The sequence below is a fragment of the Limulus polyphemus genome, unplaced genomic scaffold, assembly GCF_000517525.1.
Source record: "Limulus polyphemus unplaced genomic scaffold, Limulus_polyphemus-2.1.2 Scaffold829, whole genome shotgun sequence".
Taxonomy (NCBI): domain Eukaryota; kingdom Metazoa; phylum Arthropoda; class Merostomata; order Xiphosura; family Limulidae; genus Limulus; species Limulus polyphemus.
In genome coordinates, this window is record NW_013666439.1 from 272192 (window position 1) to 289589 (window position 17398).

The 17398-nt window shown below is 32.2% G+C and overlaps 1 protein-coding gene across 2 annotated transcripts in view; it reads left to right on the plus strand.

Annotated features, from left to right (window-relative positions):
* Nucleotides 1-10235, plus strand: part of LOC106460754 (metabotropic glutamate receptor 8-like) — a 116805-nt gene extending 106570 nt beyond the window's left edge. The window contains exons 7-8 of one of the 2 annotated variants that reach the window (XM_022387530.1): nt 3844-3979; nt 10088-10235. In XM_022387530.1, the coding sequence (XP_022243238.1) occupies nt 3844-3979; nt 10088-10136 (185 nt within the window). In that variant the 3' untranslated portion in view covers nt 10137-10235. The remainder of the gene's footprint in view (nt 1-3843; nt 3980-10087) is intronic. The other variant, XM_022387531.1, reaches the window with a different exon arrangement.
* The last annotated feature ends 7163 nt before the right edge of the window (nt 10236-17398 follow it).

A 17398-nucleotide genomic window follows, 5' to 3' on the forward strand; every position in this document is an offset into this window, starting at 1 on the left:
GATTGTTTGTTTGTTTTAATTTCGAGCAAAGCTACACGAATGCTATCTGCGCTAGCCGTCCCTAATTTAGCAGTGTAAGATTAGAGAGAAGGCAGCTAGTCATCACCACCCACCGCCAACTCTTGGGCTACTCTTTTACCAACGTGGGATTGACCGTAAGATTATAACGCCCCCACGAGCATGTTTGACGGGATTCGAACCTGTGACCTTCACATTGCGAGTCGAGCACACTAACCACTTGGCCATGCTGGGCCATAACATCGTCGGAGACTCATTTCATATTTATATTTTTTCAGATGAAATTAGCATAAAAAATAATAACTAGATATTACAAGGGGTTATTGGAAATAGTTGTTTCCACTTATCTCTCATTTTATATAATCGAGAAGTGTATTAAAAACTTGGAAACATCATATTTAAAATTGTGTATAAGACAGTTATTTGAAATGTTTATAGATGATCCCTGAAACGTGAAGGTGAAACATATAACACTTTAGAAATTTGGATTTTTTTATAGTTTTTGAGCTTCAACTCAGATCTTAATATTTACTTGCACGCCCAATTGTAAAAGCTATAACGTAATTGTTTATGAAAGAGAGTTTTAGACGTGACTCGTGTCCTAAATATAGATTTGTTTCAAATTTTCTTTAGCTAATCAACAAGCATTTACTTGGTGTTTTATGTAGCTAGTTGCATTTTCCAAATCATGCTAGAAAAAGGCTATATCTTTTTAAATAAAATAAAATATTGTTCAATTATTATACTTACATGTTGGTTTTGTGTGAGTATTCACAAATCGAATTTATGTCAACAGAATTTGTTACGTGCGTGAATGTATAGGTAGATTAACATATCCACAGGTCATGATTTGTGATTGGCTATACCGTACGAACTTCTTCCAGCAAAAGGATGATAAGCAACGCTTTATTATATAAGTAATACCAAATTACTAATCACTGCCTTTTTCTAAAGCTGATATTCATTTGTCATCAACAGTAACAAGTTTATTGCGTGCCTTCTAAAGTAACAGAAAAGTCAGGTACATTCTTCAACACAATTACAGTTAAATGCTCTCCACCAGGAGTTATGGCGTTACTGTTGGAACTACTTCACCAAGTTCCAGTTATTGTTTAATTGTTTGGAATCAAATTGTTGCACATACTCATTATAAAATAAAAGTCAATTTAAAGCTTGCTCAGATGTTTTCATAATTTTATGATAAAAATCAAAATAGCTTCACTTTATTTGACTTAATTGTGTTTTTATAAGGTGTGCGTATGTTATACAGAGAGTCATAAGTGTGCGCTTAAAACGTACACAATCTTTCAAAACGATATTGAATCTGAATACCTGTCGTCAAATTCCTAATTATTATTTTTGTTTTGTTCTTGTATCACAATTTTGATATATCTGACCCATGAAACATACAGCCATATTCTGTCTACGTATGTGTTTCTGCCTACAGTGAGTAAAATTGAGTCAGAAACTGCCATTAGAAATGAAGAACTCGAAGTAAAGTACCGTTTATTGACAGCAATGACTTAATGTCTTTAGGCTGTCTTAAGGATACTTAAGTATGTGTGAGTTCTCTTGAGGATATTTCTATATATCACGTTCATAGGCTGTCTTCAGGATACTTCTATATATCACGTTCATAGGCTGTCTTCAGGATACTCCTATATATCACGTTTATAGACTGTATTCAGGATACTTCTATATATCACGTTTATAGGCTCTCTTCAGGATACTTCTATATATAACGTTTATAGGCTCTCTTCAGGATACTTCTATATATAACGTTTATAGGCTCTCTTCAGGATACTTCTGTTTGAAGTATTCGATAATATGACAGTAACGGAATTAATTTTGATACAGCGCATACATGAAATATTTTATTTACAAAGTTGAATATCGCGTTAACATTACTATAATTGCTACAGCTGTTATCAATTCTTCAGCGAAAAAATAAATAAAAAATGCATTATTTGTAAAATTTGGTAAAATATGCTTATTTTACACGGAATGCAGCATAAATTATTTTTATTTTACTTTTATATGTTATATATATATATATATACATACAATAATACGTTGTTTATAACCACTATCTCATAACTTCGAGACATCCATAGGAACAACAGTAAGATTCATCTCTGTAACGCTGTCTTTGTAAGTTACTTGAGGAAAGTCTAAATAGCAGATATATGCAAATAAGATATATACAAGTTAGTATAACGTTTTAATCATTTCCATATATTAGTTTTTTCTTGCAACACTTGTAAAACATGGAATGTGCATATAGTTTATGAAATCGTCATGCAATGGATGAATCCGAGAGTGTTAGTACTTACAAATAGGTTTTTTGACCGTATATATTGTATTGGCGACATAGGTCAATCTTGTCCGAAGATGTTTAAAAGTTGTGTGACCTGTGGCGCCGTCTTTTGACAAAACTCATATTTATCATTATGTTTTTAAATGGTATATGTATATAAGTATATATACTGTACAAAGCTGAACTAGGCAGAAGATTGAAGGATTCAGCCTCCATAAGGCCGTTTTTAATGTCCTCGGGTATAAAATCAGAATTATTTACAGCAGTGCGATTTTTAGGTACTCAATTCTTCCAGTTTGATATCCTTTGTTTGTTTGTTTGTTTTATTTTATAAAGTCAACTCACATACTGATGTACATTTTTTAACTTCTTTCTAATCGAAGCTAGAATATATATTATTAGCTTCTTTTGACATCAGTTTATAGGTTTCTAACTCAAACTATTGCCTAGTTTTCCTCATTATTAATTTGTAATATACCAAAATGAATGTAAGGCTTCTAGCACATCAGTTTGAATTAGAAATAATTGAGGCATTCTGCTTTAATTGTTATAGAAGTAACATTGTTTGTTTTATCTTTTAAAGAAAACTTAATGCCATTTCAAATTATTAAATGTAAACATTGCCAGAATTATGTCTTTTACGGGTGTAATAAATTTGGCTTTAGTTTATCTTCCACTTCTACACAAATATGATATTTGGAAGCTTTTAAGTAGTCGATGTTTTAGTTCTCATTAACTTTAAACAGTTTATCATCTGGTTCAGCTCGTACTATAGCCAAAAAAAAAAGATATATTTCGATATCACTGTACTTGAATGTCCCTCAATATGTTTAGTAGCGCTTCTTCTCCCATTTATGTTTTCATATTTATTGTCAGTGAAAAACATGGTGCCCATTATAACATTAAAATTGAGTTAATGACTATATTATAATTAGTACAATTCATAACATGAAAAATATATGATCATGTTGAATAATAAGTCAAATATCGTAATATATCGCTTTTCATGTGATCTTTATACTTAGGAGTTCCCCAGTTGCTCAGCGGCAAGTCTTAAGGCTTATAACGCTAAAAACCGGGGCCTTGATTCCCGTGATGGGCACAGCACACATAGCCCATTATGTAGTTTTGTGCTTAACAACAAACAAACTATATGTAAGAATTTTAGAAACATAAGTGTAATTAACTGCATATCATTTTCGTTTGTTGTTCGTGTTCAGTTCACTCCTCTCATCGAACTTTTTTCTTTAAAAACATATCATCATTGAGATACACCTACATTTTAAAATTAAATCTTCGAAATAATAAAGAACAGCTGTCTAGAACCATTCTTGTTTTTAAAGGCCAGTATGCGAAGCAATAAGGGATAACAGTTTACCATTGTTGTTTATAAATGCCAACAAGTGAAATAACGAAGGATAAATGTTTTTTACCATTGTTGTATTTTTAAAGGCCAACACGCGAAATAATATAATATAACTGTCTGTTACCATTGTTGTCTTTTAAAGGCCAACAGGGAGGCGACATGGTTGTTCGTTTTAATCATGACGGAGATGCTCCAGGAAGTTACCACATCTACCAGTTTCAAAAACATGCCAAGGGAAAGTACGACTATAAAATTGTAGGACAGTGGACTGAAGGAAGGTAAACTACTGCTGATCTCGAAAAAAATTGTAAAAGGAATCTAAGGATATCACACGCACTCACATAGCTACATATGATAAATATATTCATGTATCCATTTACGAAAGTAAGTTGGGTAATCTGTGGATATTCATTGGTCAAAGCCTTTCTGTCTGTAAAACTTGTAGTTTGGTATTAAAAAGTACAGTAGAGGTGCAAGTAGCAAAGTCAAACGCCTCCTGTTGCCACCTTAAGGAAACTTGTTAATTAGTATATGCATTTTTTGTGCAAGTAGCAAAGTCAAACGCCTTCTGCTGCCATCTTAAGGAAACTTTTTAATTACTAGATACATTTTTTGTGCTGGTAGCAAAGTCAAACGCCTCCTGTTGCCATCTTAAGGAAACTTGTTAATTAGTATATGCAATTTTTGTGCAAGTAGCAAAGTCAAACGCCTCCTGCTGCCATCTTAAGGAAACTTTTTAATTACTAGATACATTTTTGTGCTGGTAGCAAAGTCAAACGCCTCCTGTTGCCATCTTAAGGAAACTTTTAATTAGTATATGTATTTTTTGTGCTGGTAGCAAAGTCAAACGCCTCCTGTTGCCATCTTAAGGAAACTTTTTAATTACTACCCAATTATATAAAGTCTGTAATTCGCTGCTTGCTTAATATTCTATGGCAATTATAAATAAGCATGCAGCAACTGTACTTCACTCACTAAAACATTATCATAGGAATAGGGATATAAACACTAAAATGTATTAATGAAATCTGTACATCTAATATGTTTGATCGAGTCACCAAAATTTCACATTTTGTTCATAAATTTATTCATTATATATATATTAAAACCGTGTACCATAACTCAATATTTGGTAATACTGACTTGAAGTAATGTAGTTATAATCTATCTCTTCTCCAATTTAATAAAATATTGTGGATTGTGTATTTCTATTTCTTCATTTCACTTTTTGATTTTTATATTCACAAATAACTAGCTATCTGAAGCTACCACGCGAAAAACCAATAACTCTTTCCTTGATTGGTTACCTTGTAAATTGTTGATTTAATTTTTGCTCAAATATTGGAAATTCGTTGTCAGAGTGAATGTCATGTCTTAGCAGAATAAGAAATCATTATTCAATCTGGTATTTCGTTCTTATTTACATTTACGTGTGTGTATGCAGTGTATACCTTATATAAAATGTCCTTAGGCCAATTCATTTTAATTAATTTCTTCATTTATTGTTTGCTTTACTTTCCGTTCCTTTTTTATTTCAGCAATATTGAGAAAATAATGAATCAAAGAGCTAAAAATTGTATTCCTAATCATACCAAATCCAGGTTGATAAAACGTATAGAAACATTATTAAGTAAAACACTAAGTTACGTTAATATATAATTTTAATGGAAAGTAACAAGAACGGCAATTTTCTTATTGCTATTAAGTTCAATACATTTCATTTCGTATTTCCACATGTTTTCGTAATTTTTCAATCAGGTTTTGTTTATCATTACTTCATGTCATATCAAGTATTAACAAACAAATATTTATAAGAATATTTAACATTATATGAGTTAAGCAAATTGTAACACGCAGCTGAAAGAGTTATAGGCATTACTTCAATATCAAGCTCTTTCGGTACAGTTAAACCTGTTAGGTTTATGGCACGTGACAAAGTGATCCGATAATGCTTCTTGGACTTGATCCTTTTTTTCGAGTGTGTCAATAAGTATCTGATAAAAAGTTATAAGATTTGTTTCTGATTACAGCTCAAACTCTGTGAGTTTCAAGTTTAGATTGAGTCTGAAATAAATTATAATAGCAAAAGTGACTGCATTATATTGATTAACATTACTATATACGTAAAATGTTAAGTTATAGAGCATACAATGGTCAAAAACATTCAAAATACTAAGACAACTCTGACAACGCAACATATCTTAATGGATGTAATAATAATGTAATAAAACATCTTTGGTAATTTTTGTATTAAAGGACTACAAACTGTTTATTTATCTAGTTAATTATTTGTTCTTTGTGGTTTTTACTAAATGTATTTGGATCTAAGTGTCACTTAACTCATTGTATATTAAGTAACTTAAAAGTTAAACAAACTCCCACTTGGTCGAAATCGCTTCTTGAAGGATGTCCTGGTTAAGTTAGTGTTCAATAATACATATGCGCAAAAGTACATTATACAGTGGAAAAGTTATCATTGAAGTATAACACTTTACAGGAAGAGTCCGAATGCAAGGATTCCAACATCAAACTGTAGTGACCCTTGTCCGAAAGGTCACATCCGTCAATTTCAGCAGCGTTCATGTTGTTGGTTGTGTGTTGCCTGTCGAGAAGACGAGTATATCCATAACAATGAGTGTTCCTACTGCCTTGAAGGCTACATGCCACGTCAAGATAAAGCAGGGTGCTTTAAGCTCCCTCTCGAATTCATGACATGGGACAGCCCCTGGGCTATTATTCCGGCAGCTTTTGCTGCGTTAGGGATTGTTTGCACATTTTTTACATTTGCCGTTTTTGTGCACTTCAGCAGGACCCCAGTCATAATGGCATCTGGGCGGGAACTGTGTTACTTACTTCTTCTAGGCTTAGCTCTTAGTTATTGCATGAGCTTTGTAATCTTATCCAAACCCACTACCGCCACCTGTACACTTATGAGGGTAGGCTTAGGGCTGTGCCTCAGCCTTTGTTATTCTGCTATATTTACAAAGACAAACCGAATCTCGAGGATATTTAATCGAGGTATTCGCAGTATCAAAAGACCTAGCTATACAAGTCCACGATCTCAGGTTTTGATTTGCCTCGGTTTAGTTTCAATACAGTTAGTGTTTGCCATTGCCTGGCTTATAGTGGAACCCCCCAAGCTGCGAGAAACTTATCCCACAAGAACATCTGCTGTCCTTCAATGTGGCGTTTCCAGTATTTCAATGGGGGTATCTCTCATCTACAATAAGTTATTGATAATACTGTGTACAGTCTACGCTTTCAAGACACGTCGAATACCTGAGAATTTCAACGAAGCCAAGTACATTGGATTCACTATGTATTCAACTTGCATCGTGTGGTTGGCTTTCATACCAATCTACTTTAGCACAAATAACGACTTCAAGGTAATACTAATTGCACTAAAGTGTTCATTACCTACTTAGCTGCCAATAATATAATGATGTTTAATAAAATTTCAGTCATTTGAAACATTTTTGAAACCTTCTGAACCTGCTTAAATTTGTTTCTTTAGTTAAACTCTTAATGGTTGGAGACGGCTTGAATTTGTTAAACTATGTTCAAATGTTCTCACAACATAATCTTTATAAAATGTTGTCGAATGATTTACTTTTACCTATTGCTTTAAATGCTTATTAGTGACCTCTGCATAAAGCTAAAGGTCAGTAACTATTAGGACTTGATATCAAGTGTTCATACAAAGAAAAGAAAAATATCAACGTTTTTACTTTAATGCTTAGATACTTACAAATGAGAAATGTTTAATATTAATCTTGAAGATTAATGAAAAATAAAATAAACTTAAATTTTAAACGTCTCACAATATTTATAAAGTTTGGATCCGAACACTAACTTCATAAAACTTCATTTCATCCCATTATCTTATTTTACAATGCTTTAATGTGAGATTTTCAAGACACAATATTGCTCAAATATTCTCATTAGTTACTGTACTTTTAATTATTAATAATAGCAAAAGAACTAACAACGAATGGTATCACACCAAGAATAAGATGCATGTTCAAGGTGTCATAGTTTAAAACTAATGTTTTCAGAGAGGAATAAAAGACAAGCGATAACATAAATAAGCAACAAGCTTTCAGACGATATTATTCTATAATCTTAGAAAGTATTTTCACATCTAACTGATATAATACAAGGTGCACCAAAAATTATTAATCCAAAGGTGTAAGAAAAAGTATGAAAGCAAAGGTGCCAAAACTTTACATAATTATTAATTCTGTTGTCTCTAATTATTGAATTCTGTAGTTTTCCTGGTTATCGTATAGTTAAGAAGAAAGTCTTCATACAACCAGGAGAATTTAGGGAAGTTTTGAACATTTCTAAGACCACGAAGGATTTTTCTTCAGTCGAAAATTACGTGTCCTATTTGAGAACTTACAAGATTTCAAGAACTAGATTTATTATACAAGATTATAAAGCTTTTTTATCTGCTTTGCTATTCATTAGTTTTTACTGTACTTTAACGTAGCTAGTATTTCTTACTCTGATGCATTTTGCATTGGCAATTTTTTCACAGTTGGACAACAATGGCATGCTTTGCATAAGGACAGGTGCATATGAGTTTTATATAATCGCCTTATAGCTAGTCTTAGATATGCAGACTTGTCAAAGAACCTTGCATTTCTCCTGAAAGTTCGTCCTTTTCATGGCGAATTTCTTTCAAATCAGCTGAGAACGTTTTCTTGACAATTTCGTATACAATGTGGCACTTTTCTCTAAAATCGATTAGTGTTAGTTTTTCCAGAAGACAGGACTAGTGTTATTGTTTTCTGAAAAAGTTTCATTGATTTGTTCAAAATGACGATGCGGCAGCGTCTTCGCTTCTAAAAGCTTAACTATTCAGCAGTTGGTTTTCGCTGGGTGGAAAAAATTTACATAAAATATAAAAAAGAAGAATCTTAATCAGCATCAAAAGTTTTCGAAAACATTTTCTTTAGTCACATTGGTTCATAAGTTGCTTAAAACTTCTTTTCCTCTGCTTCTACGCAAACTGATCCGAAGAATTTTTGTTTGTCTGTGAAAATTGTGAGTAGAATAAATTTCCGTCTATAAACAATTAGAATAACCAACAAACAAAATCATTAATTGTTTCCCTAACATTTATTCGGGGTTATTATTTAATTAACTAATTTATTTTGATAATATTAGCTATGCACTAATTCTACAAAAATCCCCAGGTAAAGAGCTTTATAAGTTAATGTACTCAAACATTACTTCTTTTTGGACCTAATATTAACAGCATGATTATTGACAATTACAGTTTCTGCTTTTCAAAGTGAACTCTATAATCCGTTTTCCATTAGATGGATACAATGTTTTTCATTCAACAAGGGCATGCAAGTACGAATAATAATAATATACCTTCATTACATCAGACATTAACAAGTTTGAGGTATTTCTTAAATTGGTTATTTAAACCATGCTTTCATGATAAATATTACGGAGCTTGAGAAACTTTGTAAAAACGTTCAACGACTACCATCAGCTACCTATGCAATTGTAAGTTGGATTATTTGAAAATATGCATGATACCAAAATATTATAAAGGTGTCCATGATAACAAAATATTATAAAGATGAGGCAGAACAAACATTAAGCCCCCCCCCCCCCAGTGACACAGCGGTATGTCTGCGGCCTTACAACGCTAGTAACCGAGTTTCGATACTCGTGGTGGGCAGAGCACAGATAGCCCATTGTGTAGCTTTGTGCTTAACTTCAAACAAACAATAAAAATTATTGTTACAAGTCCTAACTTAAAACAAGTCCTATCTTGCCACGTTTCTATCTTTGTATCGAACGGTATAAAGATGATAAACAAAGCATTCATAAATGTTTGGGCATTTATGTAAAAATCATAAATATAAAATACAGTTAAAAACAATAAAATAATTAATGTTAACGATTCACTATAACTGACCGCTTAAATATAAATATTTATACCTCTTCGTTAAATTTTTTTAAATAGGATCCTTAAATTTTCTCTTTCGTTATCCATCAAAATTTATTGTTGTTGCTCTGTTTTCATTTTTACACAAAACGAAACATAACTTAAAATTTTATTTGATTTGCTCAAATTCTTATATATATATATACGTATTATTGTTTATTCTGAACTAGTAATTGCATGTATTTTTATATTTGGTCTTATAAAAAACTACTTTTATATGTTTGTGTCTTTTTACTTTCATAACTTTCCTTATCTTGCTTGAATATTTCGTTTTGCCTCCTAACCAGTTTTTGCTTTGAGGATCAAGACTTACAATATAATTTATTCCAGTTGTTTCAAGATTATATATTTTTAATTTTCATTCTTCATTTACATTTACATTATCTAAACCTTGCTTTCACTCTTTGTCTTTTAGGTTCAAATCTCTAGTCTCTGTATCTGCATCAGTATCAGCGCTACAGTAGCTCTTGGTTGTCTTTTCACACCAAAAATTTACATCTGTCTTTGTCAACCGTATAAGAACGTCAGAACAGGAGGAACTCAAGGCAGCACTTCTGGAGGTTATGGACATAGTATGCGTTTCAAGAGGTCCGGTGCAAGTGCTGCTTTAGCTTCCATAGCTACTGCAGCAGTTATAGGTACCACTAGACCAGCTACAGACTCGTCAGACTTCCGATCAACAACAAACGGGGAAGTGTCTCCTAGCCTTGAGGAGAGTAGCATGAGTTAATATACTTCAACGTCATTTTTAAGATTCGATTCTTAAAAGTCATTCAGTGATATAATAAAAAAATATCGATAATTAATTCTAGATATAACCTTCCTGCACTGTCTAACGTTATAATACTACACACCTGAGATAAAACTGCATAAATTCAATATTCATCTGCGGGGGAAAGTCCGATCAGAGATGATATTCTAGTTTGCGATTTCATGTTCAAACATCAATAGTGTCAACAAAAATCATCTTTCCTTTCTTAGGTGAAGCTAAGGCTAACCTTCAGTCAGAATTTGTTGAATGAAGGAACTGTCAAACCATAAACGTCGTTAAGTATAAAAACAACAACCATTACTTAACTTACAAACAATTTCTTAAGGTGGGGCACAACATTTTTATTTAATTCTTGAAAGAAGTGACTCAGAACAATTCTCTACTGGCTCGGGCTCATTCTTTTGTAATTGGAGAATGATTTTATTGTACAGATTGTGTTACTCAAATGATGCTTTGAAACCTCCATCATATCGCTACATCGGATATAATGTTACTTTAAAATATGTCAAGATTGTTTTTCCTCCATAAAATAACAACGCATGATAACTTTGAAGCGACTCATGACCCACACATGTCTAATCGAACACTACTTCTGATGTGCATCTCACGCGTTAGATGATGTATTGAATGCCTTAGTATATTGTTACATAGAATGTGATATTATTACAAGTCCGACAAGATTGCTTTCTTACACAAAAGATTAACTCATGAGAGTTCTGCAGTAACTCGCAACTCGTTAACGTCATGTCTCCAATAACTTCCGATGTACAGCTCCTAAGTAGCTGAAATGATTCTTAAATGCACTATCATGTCATTTATAGGATGTGAATGCCAGTTTAAAATTATTTATATCGTAAGCAATTATAGTATTAGCAGGCTTCTTTTTATGAGCCAAAAGATATGTACGTGGCGCACAAACACCAAGAATATTACGTCATAACGAACAAACAGAAACTGTGAAAAGTTGTTGCACAAACAGTTGACAAGAAAAAAAAACGTCATCAGTACAACTAGTTTTCATACAAATGTTTTAGTCAATGATTCAGGTGATAACTCGTAAAGAATATTTTCACATTTCAAACGAGATGGTGTCACCTGAAAGTAATTTTTGTTTGCAGGATTCCAAATGTTTGTCTCAGCGAGTGACTTATGGTAATTCTGAGTCAGTCTCTTCGTGACATTTAACCAACGTGCACCTGAACTGAGGAATCCGTGCCTCTTAAATAAATAAAAAAGGTGTACTGAGAGTAATACAAGTTGAATAACATGACTTCATATGATTACAACCTCTTGACTGGTTCGACTTTTAGTGTCAAAAAGTCAGTGCGATGATCTGAATGGAAATAGTTTGATAAAATTCAAGCGTCTTCTTTCAAACCAACAAACGCCATTCACAGAAATATTGGGGCTCATATTTCTGTGAATGGTTTTTGAGGGATGTAATTGGAAATTTGTGTGTGTATATATTATCTATATAAGTGTTAATTGTCTTATTATTGTGGTAATATTAAGTAACATTCTATTAGAAATATGTATGTAAGCTCACGTTAGATTTCTTTATTTGAAGATAACATTTTGAATTACGTTTCTAGAGTTCGATTTTTTACAGCGTTCTTTTCTGATTGTTATACGAAAATGTTAAACTTTTAGTTTGTGAAAACTGACATTTTTTATTATTTGTTATAGTTTACTTTCGTGTCATACAACTTTACGTCTCCATTTTCTGCTGATTTAAAAATATGAAGTTACTGTCTCTGACATTTCACGGAATGTGATTTTTGCGTAATATAAAAAAAGACTTAACGGTAATTTTTCTATTATCTACAAAATTTATGAAAAATTTAAAAGTGTTTTTATATTTCAGTGCAACTAAATCGATATAAATTCAATTTTCCAAACGTCTACAAAAGAAGCTTTGAACATTTCTTTCATCGATTATTCAAACAAATTTGAATATATTTATAACGGTTTATGTTTACGAATAGTTGCCGTAAGTCTTAATTTTGTTTATTTATTTTTCGAAATTTCTGTTCGTTTTAACTTGTGCATTTTGAAAGTGGGATTACATGTTACAGTTTTGTTTTCAAAGATCTTTGAGATTTTTGTTCGTCTAGAATAACTCTTTCGTTCTCATTCTTTACATTCGCGGCCTTTTTCTTATAACACATTTTACAAAAGTGGTTAAATTTCGAAACTTCTGAATCCAGATTTGCCATGTTTGTTAGATTAAGTATATGATCATTTCTACACAGTGTTACTAATTATGTTTTCTTTTTCATTTTATGAAATATGTCATTTACGTGGACATACAATCTTTGACTTTACCAGCTTTTTAATCCCATGTCATAATTAAATGATTCTTACGGTTTTAAATTTTAATATGTATTTCGCTACAACTCAATCAGACCACATCTTTACATGTCCTCTTTCTTTAAGCAATACATTCGGGTTATCTTGCCTTCTAACAAGCCGTACAACATGAGTTATTGCATTTCTGTGTCGAATACAACAAATACTGCAAAGAGACAATACGTATTAATTGGTAGCTAAAAATAATTGAAAATGTTTTTTGTAGTTGTAATACTTTTCTTCGAGACTTCACTCGCTTAATATCTGTACATTGCTGGGAATTTTTCAACAAGCGTTCATTATTTTGTTGCCCTGATAACTCAGCAGTAAATTGGATGGCTTATAACACTATAAATCGGGATTCAATACATAGAATAGAGAGGAACCATTATGTAGCTTTGTGCTTAAAAACATCGTTACCTTATTTTAACTCGTTATACTAAATGTAATAGGTGTCCCAGAAAGTTTATCAGGCTTTCTCTACTTGAGGCAAATATAATATGTTTTAACTTGTGTTTAACCTTGTACTAATTTTTTAAGAAAATCTTTGGAGCCAGCTCTTCATAGGTTTGCATCAGGCTATGATGGATTTTTAAACAGTTCTTTAGAATTGAACTGGCTGTTCTTATAAAGATTTATAACTTATATTTCACCAGTTTGTTTCATGGAATGATGTGATTTCACGTTGTTCTTTAACTTTAGGTTTGATGTTCAAAGAAAGTCGTTTCATTCCCTTCCCTGCTTCAAGCCGTAATGTAGTCTGTAGGTAATAGTTTATCCTAGTACTAGATGTTACAACAAAGTCCAATCTCGTAGCTTCTTTCTCCGTAGAGGCTACTCAAAACTATACTATATTCCCTAACAGTTGTTTAGAATTGTTCTGGTTTCCTCCTTCCTGGCATGCTTCAGGCATTGATATTGTTCCAAATAGCTGTTCAAATTACGGTGAATATTCCAGGATAGTCATGTGCGAAGCAACGACTTAGCCTGAAACAGTACTATTATTCTAGATGTGGCAATGAAAGGTAATTGTTTAATCTTGGTCTGGATGCTCTAGAAAATATTTTTGCCTCGTTCTTCCAGTGGAATCACCTTAATACCCTTTTGTTTTTATAGTGTATTTTGAAACATGCTGATCCTAAAAACTTTGCTAAAGTTTATATTAAGAAAATTCGAGGAATGATTAAAATCACTCTAAGAAAAAAAGAACCAAGTGCTTAGCATTTGAGTTGGAAGACATTCATTCTGAGCTTAAAAAAGACGTTACAGATGTATATTTGTTAACTATTCATATTACTTTACAAATTCTAATTGGTGATGGATGCTATACTCACTTTTTGGCTTAAAATTAATTGAATTTTGCAATCATAGCATACTATTACCCAGCTTATGTTTAGAATAAAGAATTTTTAAATTAAATACTATGTGTGACATACTGGAGTTCAATTATTATTTTGCTAGCAATGGTATGTGATTAAAATATGGAAATAAAGTGCTAATCAAAAAATAATTACTGTTTTTCAGCAGACAGATGTTCATAATTTTATATGAGAGAAAATGTCACAAGTGTTTTTTTTTCTCCTTTCCAATTTCGATAATATTTGTTTCAATAGCGTTAAGTTTAATTACTGAGTTGGAGCACCACAAAAACTACATCTAGAAAATGAGTGACAATGGTTAGTATCGGATAACACCTCTTTAAGAGGTTATTGAACCTCTGAAGAATTCGTCGAAAGTTTTCCTGTATATCTTCTAAAGCCATTTTGCAATTTGATTCAAACGATTTTACGTGTAGCCCAAAGATGATAATACATTCAATAAATTAGTTAATCGATAAGTCAAAATGATATGTCGATAGCTACTATGTTTCCTTTCATTTGGAATGTTAATGGCATTGATGGTTTTCCAAACATGTGGAATACAACTGATATTGAGGTTTATATTGTTGTTATTGTTAGTTAGTTTTCGTTCTCTTATTTTATTCATTTTTATGCTTTCTTATTTATTTCTGAACCTATTAATTATCGTTAAGCCCTAATTAACCCGTAAAAATGTAGATCCAACATTAAACAAGTACCCTGCACGAGTCAAGACATCTAAATTGGAGAAAGAAAGTGGTCATTAGAAACCAGAGTTAAGAAGTGCTTATATTTATGACCTATTACGATTAATAAGTCAACTAAAATAGAACAATCAGCACAAACTGTACATAATGTAGGGGGAACAACATCAAAATTTGATATACTAGTAAATTCTGGAAAACGAGAAAAATAAGAGAAGACTTAATCACACAGATAAATCGAATAAACACCGAGGAACAGAGCCTAATCTCCTATCAGGATTAGCGTGGACTGCGTTACGTTGCCAAAAATTGATGCTCGCACATTGTAGTCGTGATTGCGTTATAAGAGTGACGGTCATATTTCGCTATTAAATCATTACAGTAACCCAAGAGTTAGCTGTAGGTGCTGTTAAGTAGCTGCCTTCCCTCTAATCTATCAGTTCAAAAGTAGGAGCGGCTAGCGCAATTATGCACGAATATCTGAAACAGAGCAATCTTCCAAACCATCATTTGTTAAGAAACGCCTGAAAAAAACATGAACGAATTATAAGAGTATTGCTATTCAGTTAAACGAACAAAGCTTTATTTTACGAGACATACTATAACAGTTGTATACAAAAGAAAAGTCTGAACCAATAACAAACATTTTATGACTACAGTTTTCCCACTTATATTGAATTTTAAGTTGTTTTTCTCCTTAGTTTGCTATTTTAACTAGACACTCATTCCAGTTGTTTACTTTACACTGTTTATGTACATCATATTTAGAAGTATATTATAATGAAATTTTTAATTAATGTTTTATTCGCAGTTCATATTTCTACTCTCATGTTATTAGTCTTGTCGGAAAACAACGCGAATACATATAAATATACATTGATTTGTTGATAACATGGTAGAATAAAGCTTATCGATATTTAGAGTGCTTCCTGCATAAATTTTTATTTCTGTAAAAGAACTAAGGTTATTATGTATTTAATCTTTTAAAGTATAATTTATCAAAATATTCTATAGGTATACGAACTTGTTTGATTGTTTGTTTTTATAGAAAACCTACGAAGGCTATCTGCCGTCGTCCCAACTTTTGAGCTTCGAACCACAGCGGCGGTAACCGGAAGACAAAATCCACCGCCAACTCTTATAGTGGAATTAACCGTAGCATTATAACGCCCCAATGTTTGTAAAGACGAGCATTTTGGCGCCGGGTTTCGATCCCGCGACCTGTAGATTGAGAATCGAGTCTTAATCGTCAGGCTTAAGTTAGGCTACTTTACACGACTACTTATCTCGGTTATTTCCACTTTTCCTTACAGTTATTTTTACTTTTCCTTACATATGTGTATCGCCACATGTCGCAAGATCCATATTACAAACAACTATAACACAGTAACAAACAAAATGAAATAGAAAAATAAAAAGTTCATAAACATAAAATCTAATGTTGAGTTAAAACTATCAAAAGAATGATATGTGGGCAATAATCTAACTGTTCATTCGAACCAAGAAGTCCATTTCTGTCATGCGGAAAAATCTATGTATCTTTAATACATTCACCCCCCGGTGACAAAGTAGTCTGTCTGCGGACTTACAACGATAAAAACCGTGTTTCGATATCCGTGGTGGGCATATCACAGATAGTCCATTGTGTATCTTTGTGCTTAATTTCAAACAAACTTTAATACCTTCTGGAAGAGAAGATTAATTTTGTCTTAGATATGCCTGTGTTGATCACAATATTTTATTTTCCAGCGGATGAGGTCAGTAACTTTCTTCTAGTCTGTAAGTGTTAAGCTACTTGACGTAAATTGTCTGCTTTCAAGATGCTTTCACAAGCTCGTTGATTTTTCTCTTTTTTGGGGGGGGAGTTATGTTAAAGAAATTAGGTTACAGCGCTCAACAAATCAAAGTTAAGGACTAACTACGTCTGTAACATCTAACTTATTACAATTAATAATTCAACTAGGGCAGAACAATCAGCAGAAATTAGACATAATGTAGAGGGGGACAAAATCAAAATTTCTACATACCAAAAAAATTCCGGAAAACTTTTGAATACTTACACAGCATTTCAGATTAAGGAATAGCAATATATTTAAGCAAGATAAAGCACTACAACGTCTTTCTCACAATCATTTTCTGCTCCTAAAAAGGCATTTTTTTACTGTTACACAGACTGAACTAAAAAAATATATTCATAATTTTGGGTTTACCCAAATAATGATTTAATGCATTTTAGTTATTATAGGATTTACTTTCCTTGTGTATTGTCAGTTTGTTTTATAAAACTGGCTTTATTAATTACAAGGCGTATGTAGTTCTGATCTGTATAATCTTACGTTGAATCATAAATTGTTAATAATCATATTTTATTGTCTATTTCGACCAATGGTAATAAGTATTACATTGCTTTTAGGGTCGAAAACTTGCAAACACGACTGAACGTTTTTTTTTGTTGTTGTTGTTTTTACTGTTTGCTGGTTTAATTTCTCTTATCAAAAACTCAATTTGTTTATAACATTCACTAGTTAGTTTGCTTGTTTGTG